The 13806-nt window shown below is 20.1% G+C and overlaps 4 protein-coding genes across 4 annotated transcripts; all 4 read left to right on the top strand.

Moving 5' to 3' along the window:
- Positions 1-1377: 1377 nt before the first annotated feature.
- Positions 1378-2496, top strand: PY17X_1400097 (PIR protein; the record flags this gene model as incomplete). The annotated part of the gene is made up of 3 exons (XM_022956618.1): positions 1378-1392; positions 1518-2303; positions 2410-2496. 3 exons carry the CDS (start codon positions 1378-1380, stop codon positions 2494-2496), a joined length of 888 nt encoding a protein of 295 aa, XP_022810781.1.
- Positions 2497-4875: 2379 nt separating this feature from the next.
- On the top strand, positions 4876-6048 carry PY17X_1400093 (PIR protein; the record flags this gene model as incomplete). Its single annotated transcript, XM_022956611.1, has 3 exons — positions 4876-4890; positions 5024-5878; positions 5983-6048. The coding sequence occupies 3 exons, from the start codon at positions 4876-4878 to the stop codon at positions 6046-6048; spliced, it is 936 nt and encodes a 311-aa protein (XP_022810780.1).
- A 2394-nt stretch (positions 6049-8442) lies between these two features.
- Positions 8443-9633, top strand: PY17X_1400089 (PIR protein; the record flags this gene model as incomplete). The annotated part of the gene is made up of 3 exons (XM_034637692.1): positions 8443-8460; positions 8584-9477; positions 9568-9633. 3 exons carry the CDS (start codon positions 8443-8445, stop codon positions 9631-9633), a joined length of 978 nt encoding a protein of 325 aa, XP_034493625.1.
- A 2422-nt stretch (positions 9634-12055) lies between these two features.
- On the top strand, positions 12056-13242 carry PY17X_1400085 (PIR protein; the record flags this gene model as incomplete). The annotated part of the gene is made up of 3 exons (XM_022956604.1): positions 12056-12073; positions 12195-13088; positions 13177-13242. The coding sequence occupies 3 exons, from the start codon at positions 12056-12058 to the stop codon at positions 13240-13242; spliced, it is 978 nt and encodes a 325-aa protein (XP_022810779.1).
- Between the last annotated feature and the right edge of the window lie 564 nt (positions 13243-13806).

The following is a 13806-nucleotide window of genomic DNA, read 5'->3' as shown; positions in this document are numbered from 1 at the left end:
TATAAACTGATAAAACATTATACTAATGACTAATATTGAAATATTATTTTATTGTGGAAACTTCATATAATTAAATACTAATATTAATTTTATCGAGAAGGCACATACTAATACATTATAAAGGTATCATTTTTATATATTTGTTAAAGATCCAATTTGGGATTTGTAATTTTATATTCTAAAAAACTGGATAAATATAGAAAAGGATAAAAACTCAATTAACGTTAAATGTCTTTCTATTATTCCATATTATATTATCATTGTTTTGTCATAGAATTAATAAAATATAGAATTTTTAATAAATTATTTAATTGTATATACATTAATAACTATAACAATATAATAAATAAGATAAAAATGATTGTAGAGCATTTAAAGAATATTCAATTTAATTTATATATTAAAAGAGAAAATATATCTTATCTCTCTCCTCTTAAAGAGCAATATAACAACCTAATACACATAGTTTTCTATTATACTTAAAAATTTACGCCAATAGTTATTTATGTGTCATATATTTAATATTTACTAAGTATGATTTTAAAAACTATTTACATTCAAAGGTTTATTTATGATTATAAATAGCATAATAAGTATGAGTCCAGTGATAATTGTTATTTTAACAGAGGAAAAGATACGCAAAATATATTATAAAATTACCCAATATGGTATATTTCTAAAGAAGTATATAGGAATAAAAATAAAGTTATTTAACGCACTAAATTTCTTTTTAAATTTATCTATATTCATTAAAAACAATATAAATTATATGATTTACGTAGAAAGTGGAGCATGTAACTTAATTTGAAAATACTATAATTTAAAAAAAAAAACTATATTATATATTATAAGAAAAAAGTATATAAAAATTTAATATATTTTAGAAAATTACTATTTATATACTTTTAAGGATTATGGTAATAATATTATTTTGTATTTTTTAGATTTATATAGTATTTAAGTTTTAGAATTGAAATCATTAAAACATAAAATATAAATAGATTCCTTTTCTATGTTCAAACATACTTTAAATTCATTATAAAAATATATTAATTTTTATAATAATCCTCATATGAATGTTATTAAGGATAACATTTTTTGTATAAAATGCATCATATCTATATTTAATCAAAAATTTATTAAGAAACCCTCTATTTAAGGTAATTTACCTAATTTCCATACAGTATAATATTATTCTAGTAATACTACTATATTATTATTCTATATTAACTTAATTATTGGAAATATTATAATATATTTAACTACAGACAGTTGTTATATATAGGGTTAAAGTATTAGCGTCACATATTGGAGATATCGTATATAAAATAGCATGATTCTACTCAATTTACAAATATAAAATGAAATTTCATCACAATGGATAAAGAAGTGGTATATGAATTTTTTAATAATAATAATTTCCTTTACATTTTTTGATATTGTATTATATATAAATATCATTAAAGTTTATTTTAATAATACACATTTCTAATAATTGTTTTTAAATGTTTTTTTAGTGTGGAAGGTTCAAGAATGTATGGACGAATTTTACATATGATTCGAGTGATAAAAGCTATAAATTTACAAATAATAATAGCAATACCTTTTGTGGTAATAATAGTTGTGATAGTAATATCGAAAAAATTAATGCTGTATGTTTATACCTTTTTAATCAATTCTTTGGGGATTCTTCTTCGCCTAAGAAACATAATAACATTAATATTGTTGAATATATTATGATATGGTTAAGTTATATGTTAAACCTAATCGAAAATAATGATAACAACATCAGCAATTTAAAACATTTTTATGATACAAATATAAAGAATGATAAGTATACAAAGTCTATAGTCAAAGTTGAAGGTTGTAAAAATTATAAGGAACTTATAGATAAAACAAATCTGATGAGTATGGATATTAAAGATATATCTAAATTTTATGAAGCATTTAAATCATTATGTGAAATGTATACTGAATTTAATGAAAGCACGTCAAATTGCACAAACATTTCGCAAAAAGCTAAAGAATTTGTTACAAAATATGATAATCTTAGTGAAAATTCTGGTGTTACTAGTAATAGTCCCTATAATAAATTATTGTGTACTTTATCAAGTGATTTTAATAATTTAAAAAATAAATGTAACGATAGTTCGTCGTTTCCAACGATAGATAAAACAAAAAGTACTATAAAATGTCCTGAGGAAATTTCTGACGCTACATCAAGTTCGTCGACAGCAAACAAGTTATTTATAGTTTTATCGATATTTGGTGCAATAGCAATTTTTTTAGGAATTTCTTATAAGGTAAATAATAAGGAATTAAAAAATATAGCGTTTTTAAATATTATTTTCATTATATATATGCAAACATTAACAAAAAAATCATTTGTTTCTTAACATTTTGTATTAGTATTCGTTGTTTGGATTTCGGAAACGATTTCAAAAACAAAAATTAAAAGAAAAAATAAAAAATATAAAGAAGAGAATGAATCATTAATATATGATTCGAAGATTAATAATGATTAATATATATTAAGAAGCTGTCTATTGGGAAATAAATAAATTTTGCATAATTTTTATGTAGTTTTTATGTTGTGGGTCAGGGTTGTGTTTATGTAACCCATATTCGGGTTAGGGCTAAGTATTATATCTTTGTTTAATTTTTATAATTAAACACTAATTTAATATATCTACTATACCCGTATGTTTAATCACGAGATGAATTTAAAAATATGTACTCCCAAAGGAGCGTTGCCATTAATATGAAAAATGCCCCATAACATTTTTCCCTTAAAGTATAATATATATAATTGAGTGTTCATGTCGATTTAATATGATTAAAATAAAATGTCTATATTGAATATATTAATTCATATTATGATATATCATAATTATTTATTATATAAAACTTGTTAGTCAGGGGCTATATTGAATTATCCACATTATAATATACAATGCATTTCTTTGATGAAAATTTTATTTAGTAAAACTTATGAATTGTATCATATTTATTTTAATTTAAATCATGTTATCCAGATTAACTGTAATAATAGATATTCATAAAATATAGATTCATAGAATATCGATCGAGAATCGACAATACAACATTATCTATAAAATATTATTATGCTTCTAACATTTTTTAAGTTTTAATTGTAGTTACTATTATCTTTTTTTATTCTACATTTGTATTATAATTAATTAGTATTAATAAAGTTTCTTTATACGCTTTAATTTATCATAAAGGTAGAACATTATATTAATCACTATTCATTTTTAAACTTTATATTTTGAGAAATAAATAAATTATATTTTAAAAAATTTTTAAAATAAAATATAAGTATATTAATAAATTATCATATCACATTTTGTTCTAATAATTATAAATAATATGATAGATAGAATAGCGTTATTATTATATGCCTATACATATAAACTAATAAAATATGTTACCAATACCTAACATTAAATATTATTTTATTGTGGAAACTTCATATAATTAAATATTAATTTTATTGAAAAGACACATAATAATACATTATAAAGGCATCAATTTTATATATTTGTTAAATACCCAATTTGAGATATGTAGTTATATATTTTAAAAAACTGGATAAATAGAGAAAATGATCAAGACTCAATTCATGTTAAATGTCATTTTATTATTCGATATAAACGGGTATTATATTAGTAGTTTTTATTGAATAATCATTTTATAATAAAAATTAGCATTGTTTTATCATAGAATTAATAAAATATATAATTTTTAATAAATTATTTGAATGTATATACATTAATAACTATAAAATTATAATATATAAGATAAACTGAACAATTCAGAACATTTAGCGAATATTTATACAAATTCATATACTAAAAGAGAAAATATATCTTATCTCTCTCCTCTTAAAGTGCAATATAACAACCTAATTAAACATAGTTTTATATTATACATTAAAATATCACCAGTAGGTATTTATATGTTATATATTTAATATTAGCAGAAAGGCATAATAAATGTTCAATATTTACTATGTATTATTTTAAAAAGAATTTACATTTAAATAGAATAATAAGTATGGGTTCATTGCTAATTGTTGTTTTAAAGAATGCAAAAATATGGAAAATATATTATAAAATTACCCAATAAGGTATACATTTAGATCGAAGTATATAGGATACAAATAAAGTTATTGAATTCATTAGAATGGATTATGAATTTATCTATATTCATTAAAAACAAATAAATTTATGTATATGCAATTAAAAAATAGAACAATGCAACTTATTTTGAAAATACTATAATTTTAATAAAACTTTGGTATATAGTATTAGAAAAAAGTATATAAGTATTTAATATATTTAATAAAATGATTATTTATATAATTTTAAGGGCTATAGTAATAGTGTATTTCTGAATTGTTTCGATTTTTGCAGTATATTATTTTTGTGGCACCATTTATTAAAACAAAAGATATGGCGTTGTTTCTTTCATACGATAAGACATAAATATAAGTATATATTTTTTAAATTTATAATAAAAGTATATCCATTTTTATAGTAAAATTATTCCAGATGTTAGTAAGAATAGGATTTTTTGTATAAAATGCATCATATCTATATTTAATCAAAAATGTATTAAGCAACCCTCTATTTAAGGTAATTTAGATAATTATCATAAAAAGGAATGTAACTTTTCTTTAGTAATAATATTATTTTATTATTCTATATTAATTATTAAAAAAATTATAATATATTTAACTACAGGCAATTGTTATATATAGGGTTAATGTATTTGCGTTACATATTGGGGACAGCATATATAAAACAGCATGATTCTACTCAATTTACAAATCAAAAATAAAATTCCATTATAATGAATAAGCAAGGGGTATATGCATTTTTTAATAATAATAATTTCCTTTACATTTTATGATATTGTATTATATATATCATTAAACTTTATTTTAATAAAATTTGTAATAATAAACGTTTTTATTAATTGTTTTTAAATGTTTTCTTAGTGTAAATGGTTCAATTCTCTATGGTTTCATTTTCCCGACGAATTGAAAGATAATGAAAATTATAAATTTTCATATGGTGATCAAAATTTCAAACAGTATTGTACTAATAATAGTTGTGATAGTAATCTCGAAAAAATTAATGCTGCATGTTTATATTTGTTTAATGCATTCTTTGGAAATCATAATTCGTTTAAAACTAATGCAAAAAATAACTTCGATGTTGTTGATTACATTATTATATGGTTAAGTTATATGCTAAGCCTAAAACAAGAAAACGGAATCAATAAATTAAATGACTTCTATACTAACCATATAGCAACAAATGCGCATTATAATAATACAATACATGGTATTAGAGATTATAAATGTTATAAGCAAATCATAGATAAAAAAAAGGATTTTTTGGATATTGATATAAATAATAATATTATATCTAAATTTTATGAAGCATTTAAATTATTATATGAAATGTATTATGCATTTGATGGAAGCACGTCAAATTGCAAAAAATGTTCGAAAAATGTTAATCAATTTGTTGAAACATATGAAAATCTTTACAAAAATTATAATAACACTGATAGTATTCCATATAAAAAAATATTGTTTACATTATCAACTGATTATAATAAATTAAAAAATGAATGTAACGGTATTCAATCCTTTCCATCGATAGAAACAACAAACAATTTGGTAAAAATTTCTGAACAACCTTCTGCACAAATTTCTGCAACTGATTCTAAACAAACTGTAAAAAGTTCTGAAGTTACATCATCAAGTTCGTCGATAGTAAGCAAATTAATTTCAATTCCATTTATATTTGTTGCAACGTTAATTTTTTTGGGAATTTCTTATAAGGTAAATAATAAGGAATTAAAAAATATTACATTTAAATATTATTTTAATTATATATATGTAAACGTTAACAAAAAAATAATACGCTTCTTAACATTTTATATTAGTATTCGTTATTTGGATTTCGGAAACGACCTCAAAAACAACAAATAAGAGAAAAGCTAAAAAAATAAAGAAGAAAACTGATCATTAATATATGATTCGATGAATAGTGATTATTTCAGGAATAGTAATAATGATTTATATATTTTAAGAAAATGTCTATTGGGGAATAATTTTTATATAGTTTTTATGTTGTGGAACCCATATTCGGGTTAGGGCTAAGTATTATATCTTTATTTAATTTTTTGTAATTTGAACACTAATTAAATGTATATACCATCCCGTATGTTTAATCACGAGATGGAGTTCAAAAGTTCAAATATGCAACCAAAAAAGGATCACAACACTTTTTCATAAATTATAATATATATAATTTAGTGTTCATATCGATTTAATATGATTAAAACAATGTCTATTTGCATATATCAATTCATATTATGATATATCATAATTATTTATTATATAAGACATGTTAAACAAGAGTTATATTGAATTATGCATATCATAATATATTTCTTTATTTGATGAAACATTTTATTTAGTAAACTTATTATTTGTATCATTTGTTTTAATTTAAATTTTATTTTGATAACCGAACAGTATAATAATATTATATATCAGAGTATAAATTATAATTAGATTCATTTGGAACAATTGTCTACATTATAGTATACCTTCAGATTAATTCGTATATTTTTAAGATTAATTAAACATATTACCAATACATAATAGGTAGTCATAAAATATAGATGCATGGTATATCGATATAAAATCGACAATACAACGATATCTATAAAAGATGTTTCATACATCTAACATTTTTAATAATACAATAAAAATTACGTTATAGATATATGTATACTATCCTTTTAACTTTCGATTATATATAGTTTCATTTTATGCTAAAGTTTTAAATTAAAATAATAGAGATATTTCTATATACATTATTTTATTTGCTATAAAAGTATAATATTAGATTAATCACTTTAATTTTAAAACTTTATAGTTTTGAAGTATATAAAAATTGGAAATATATTTAAAATAGTTAATTGAAAAAATATAAGTATATTAATAAAATTTAATATTATAGTTTGTTCAAATAATTATAAATAATATGATATATAGAATGCGTTACTATTATATGACTATACATATAATAAAATACTCTATCAATAATTAATATTGAAAAATTGCTTTATTGTGGAAACTTCATATAATTAAATATTAATTTTATTGAAAAGACACATAATAATACATTATAAAGGCATCAATTTTATATATTTTTTAAAGAAACAATTTGAGATATGAGGTTTTATATTATAAAAAAATGGATAAATAAAGAAAATGTTAAATGTCATTTGATTATTCCATATTAACGCGTATTATATTATCATTGTTTCATCGTAGAATTAATAAAATATAGAATTTTTAATAAATTATTTGAATGATATACATTGATAACTACAACAATATAATATATAAGATAAAATTAACTATGTAAAACATTTAGCAAATATTTATTTAAATTTATATATTAAAAGAGCAAATATATCTTATCTCTCTTCTCTTAAAGGGAAATATAACAACCTAATTAAACATAGTTTTCTATTATACTTTAAAATATTATTAATATATATTTATATGTTAAAATTTGCTAAGTATTATTTTAAAAACAATTTACATATAAAAACCTATTTAAGCTTATATACGGGTTCAGTGCTAATTGTTCTTTTAAAGAATGGAAAATATTGCAAAATATATTATAAAATTACCCAATAAGGTATATTGGAATAAAAATAAAGTTATTGAACACATTAAAATGAATTTTGAATTTATCTACATTCATTAAAAACAATATAAATTTATTTAATTTGCATAGAAAATGTAATATGTAACTTAATTCGAAAATACTATAGTTTTAATAAAACATTAGTATATAATATTCGAATCTGGTATATGAGTATTTAATATATTTAAAAAATTACTATTTATATACTTTTAAGGATTATAGTAATAATGGATTTCTTAATTTTTATATATTTATAGATTCATGGGTATAAATCTATTTATTAAAATATGAGAAACAAAATTGTATTTTTCTATATTGAGACATAACATAAAGGGGTCCATTTTAAACTCATTACAAAGTTCGTTAAATTTATATAATGGATATTATTAATAATCATGAATTTAAGTATAAATTATGTTATACATATGAGCAAAATGTATTAATATATTTAATTTAAGGCAGTTTAGCTGATTTCAATAAAATATATATAAATTTACTATGGCGTTACTATTGTATTATTACTTTACATTAATTTTAAGTTAATATAAAAATAAAATGTGGTTAACTACATATAATTATCATATAGATAATCCAAAATTGCGTCCCCTATTTTGATGCAGTATAAATGAAATTAATATTATGTACTTAATTTATAGTTCAAAAATATTTTTCCAATATGTTAACTAGTAAAATGGTACATACAATTTATTGAATAAAAATAATTGATATTACACATTTTTGATAGTGTACTATATACAAATTAATGATACGTCCATTTTAATAGACATTTTTATTTTATTTTTAAAAATTGTTTTAGTGTGGAGAGTTTGAAACTATATGGAAGTTTTTTTCCGATGATTTAAATGAATCTGGGAATTATGATTTTTCAACTGGAATGCTCAAGAATTACTGCCCTAGTAAAAAATGTGACAGTGATATCGATAAGATTAATGCTGGATGTTTATGGTTATTTAATAAATATTATGGAAGTTCATATAATTTTTCGAGTAATGCAGATGACAAAATTGATATTGTTGTATTTATTATGACATGGTTAGGCTATAAATTAAATCAAAAGTTAAATAAAGAATTTCCCAATTTAAAAGATTTTTATAGTAAAAATATGCAAAATGTCGATGAGTATAAAAAGCCTATAGATGATGTTTCGAAATACAAATCTTATATTGATCTTATAAATAAAAAAGAAAATTTGATAGATATTGATACTAAGCTTATGTCTAAACTTTATGATTTATTTAAAAATTTGTGCAAAATGTATAATGAAGTTTCAAAGGCGAACAAGGATAAAACAAAATATTCAAAATATGCTGAAGAATTTGTTAACAAATATAAAGATCTTAATGAAGATTCTAATAATGTTGATGGAAGTTCATATAAACAAATATTGTCTACATTATCAAATGAATATAAGCATTTTAGAAATAGTTACGTTAAGTCTAATATACGAGATATATTTCCAGAACTTATAACGGAAAAAACTCCACAAGTTTCTGCATCAAATCCTATAGAAGGAAAAGATGTCTCCTTGGGTGAAACGTCGGTATCAAGATCTGAAACTGATATGTCAGATTCTCAAACTGATGTATCAGATTCTCAAACAACACTATTTAGTTCATTGACAATAAACAAACTAATTTCAATTCCATTTATATTGGTTGCAACATTAATTTTATTAGGAATTGCATATAAGGTAAATAATAAATCAATTAAAAAATATATTTTACACTGAGTAATTTGTGAATATAAATAAATTATACATTTTTTTTTAATTTTATATTAGTATTCGTTATTTGGATTTCGGAAACGATCTCAAAAACAACATTTAAGAGAAAAGCTAAAAAAATAAAGAAGAAAATGGATCATTAATATATGATTCGAATATTAATAATGATTAATATATGTTAAGAATCTGTCTATTGGGAAGTAATTTTTGCATAATTTTTATATAGTTTTTATGTTGTAGAACCCATGTTCGGGTTAGGGCTAAGTATTATATCTTTATTTAATTTTTTGTAATTTGAACACTAATTAAATATATATACTATATCCGTATATTTAATCATGAGATGAAGTTAAAAATATGTACTCCCAAAGGATCATTGCCATTAATATGAAAAAAGCCCCATAACATTTTTCCCATAAAGTATAATATATACAATTGAGTGTTCATGCCGATTTAATATGATTAAAATAAAATCTCTATATTGCATATATTAATTCATATTATCTATATCATAATTATTTATTATATAAAATATGTTAATCATAATTGTATTGAATTATGAATAACACAATATGTTTCTTTATTTAATAAAACATTTTATTTAGTAAAACTTATTATTTGTATCATTTGTTTTAATTTAAATCGTATTTTGATAACCGAACAGTATAATAATATTATATATCATAGTATAAATTATAATTAGATTCATTTGGAACAATTGTCTACATTATAATATACCTTCAAATTAATTCGTATATTTTTAAGATTAATTAACCATATTACCAATATATAATAGATAATCATAAAATATCGATCGAGATTCGACAACACAACGATGTCTATAAAATATTATTATATTTCAACATTTTTAGTAATACATAAAATTGAACTATATATGCAACATTTTTTAAGTTTTAATTGAGTTATTATTCTCTTTTTGTATTTTACATTTGTATTAAAATTATTAGTATTAATAGAAGATGCTTTATATGTTTTATTTATTATAAAGGTATAACATTAGATTAATCACTATTAATTTTTAAACTTCATAGTTTTGAAGTATATATAAATTGGAAATATATTTAAAATAGTTAATTGAAAAAATATAAGTATATTAATAAAATTTAATGTTATAGTTTGTTATAATAATTATAATTAATATGATAGATAGAATGCATTATTATTATATGGCTATATATATAATTTAATAAAATACTCTAACAATAACTAATATTAAAATATTGTTTTATTGTGGAAATTTCATATAATTAAATATTAATTTTATCGAAAAGACACATAATAATACATTATAATGATATACTTTTTATATATTTGTTAAAGATTCACTTTGGGATATGTGGATTTATATTCTAAAAAGCTGATCATGAAGAAAGGGTTAAAGACTAATTCATGTTAAATGTCATTTTATTATTCCATATTAACGGGTATTATATTATCATTATTTTACCATAGAATTAATAAAATATAGAATTTTTAATAAATTATTTGAATGTATATACATTGATAATTGTAGCAGTAGAATATATAAGATAAGAATGAGCACTGCAGAACATTTAGCAAATATTTATCTAAATTTATATATTAAAAAAGTAAATATATCTTATCTCTCTCCTCTTAAAGGATAATTAACTAACATAATTACGCATAATTTTCTATTATACTTTAAAATATTATTAATATATATTTATATGTTAATATTTACTAAGCAATATTTTAAAAACAATTTATATTCAAAAACTTATTTAAACTTACAAATAGCATAATAAGTATGAGCTCAATACAATTGTTGTTTTAACAGTGGAAAAATATGCAAACTGTATTATAAAATTTCCCAATAAAGAATATTTCTAAATTGGAATATGTAGGAATAAAAATAAAGTTATAGAACTCATTAAAATGGATTATGAATTTATCTATATTCATTAAAAATAATATAAAATTATATAATTTGGATAGAAAATGGAAAAATGCAACTTTGTAAATATTATAATTTTAGAAAAGTCTATATTATATATTATATATTATAAGAAACAAGTATATAGTATTTAATATATTTTAAAAATTATACTAATAATAGATTTATTAATTTTTATACATTCACAGGTTCAAGGGTATAAATATATTTATTAAAGAATGAGAAACAAATTTGTATTTTTCTATATTGAGACATGAATATAAGGGAATGTACTTTAAACTCATTACAAAGTTATTTAAGTTTTTATAATGGATATTGTTAATAATCATAAATTTAAGCATAAATAGTGTTATACATATGAGCAAAATTTATTAAATATCTCCAATTTAAGGAAGTTTAGCTAATTTCAATAATATATATATAAATTTACTATGGCGTTACTATTGTATTATTACTTTACATTAATTTTAAGTTAATATAAAAATAAAATGTGGTTAACTACATATAATTATCATATAGATAATCCAATTTTACGTCCCCTATTTTGATGTATTATATATGAAATTAATATTATGTACTTAATTTATAGTTCAAAAATAAATTTCCAATATGTTAAATATTAGAGTGGTACATACAATTTCTTGAATAAAAATGTTTTTTTATTACAAATTTTTTATATTATCTATAAATTAATAATACGTTCATTTTAATAGACATTTATATTTGGTTTTTTAAAATTGTTTCTTAGTGTGGAGAGTTTGAAAGTATGTGGAAGTTTTTTTCTGATGAATTGAAGGGATCTGGAGAATATGATATTAGTTTGAGAGTTTTTAATAAATATTGCCCTAATAATAATTGTAATAACGATATCAATAAGATTAATGCTGGATGTTTATGGTTATTTAATCAATTTTATGGGGATGTTGTAAATTTTTCGAGATATGCAGATGACAAAATTGATATTGTTGTATTTATTATGATATGGTTAGGCTATAAATTAAATCAAAAGTTAATTAAAGAATTTCCCAATTTAAAAGATTTTTATAGTAAGCATATACAAAATGCCGAGGAATATAATAAGACTATAAACGGTGTTAAGGGGTATACAAGTTATATTGATCTTATAAATAAACACGATTATGTGATAAATATTTCTAATGAAAATATGTCTAAACTTTATGATTTATTTAAAAATTTGTGTAAAATGTATAATGATAGTTCAAAGGCGAGCAATAATAGCAAAAAGTATATAGAATATGCTGAAGAATTTGTTAAAAAATATAAAGATCTTAATGAAGATTCTAATAATGTTGAAGGAAGTTCATATAACAAAATATTGTCTACATTATCAAATGAATATACTTATTTTAGAAATAGTTACGTTAAGTCTATTAAACGAAGTACAGTTCCAGAACTTATAACGAAAAAAACAACACATGTTTCTGCATCAAATCCTATAGAAGGAAAAGATGTCTCCTTGGGTGAAACGTCAGTATCAAGTTCTAAAACTGAAGTATCTATTTCCAAAGATAAAGTATCAGATTCTGATTCAGGATCACCAAGTTCATCGATATTAAATAAATTAATTTCAATTCCATTTATATTTGTTGCAACATTAATTTTATTAGGAATTGTATATAAGGTAAATAATAAATCAATTAAAAAATATATTCAACACAGTAATTCGTGAATATAAATAAATTATACATTTTTTTTTAATTTTATATTAGTATTCGTTATTCGGATTTCGGAAACGATCTCAAAAACAACATTTAAGAGAAAAACTAAAAAAATAAAGAAGGAAACTGATCATTAATAAATTATTCTGAATATGACGATTTATTTATTTTAAGGAACTGTCTATTTCGAAGTAATTTTTGATCATAATTTTTATGTTGTGGAACCCATATTGGGATTAGGATTAAGTATTGTATTTTACTTAATTTTTTATAATTTGATAATATTTGTTAGTTTAAAGAATTATTTTAAATATATATATATATATATATATATATATATATAGTAAAAAAGTTATTAAAAATATGTATAGAATAAGTTGTAGTTTTTAAGATTTATATTAAGTCTAAATATGTAAGAAAAAATGAGAATAAAGATGAATATGAAAAGGAATGAATAAAATAATATATTTTGACAAATTATAAGAATTGCATTTTGTGTTAATATAACTTAATGGTGATTTTGTTGAACTATGTCTTTTTGTATTGTATTGTTAATTTTGGGTTAATGGTTTATGGAGGAATTTATCGAATATTGGAATCGACTTGGTCCTAGAAGTAAACGTTGATTTAAATAATTACAACATTTAATATGAGAAACTAGGAAGGGAATTGAAAGAAAAT

This window comes from Plasmodium yoelii (genome assembly GCF_900002385.2).
Source record: "Plasmodium yoelii strain 17X genome assembly, chromosome: 14".
Classification (NCBI taxonomy): Eukaryota; Apicomplexa; class Aconoidasida; order Haemosporida; family Plasmodiidae; genus Plasmodium; species Plasmodium yoelii.
This window is presented reverse-complemented; position numbering and strand designations above follow the sequence as displayed.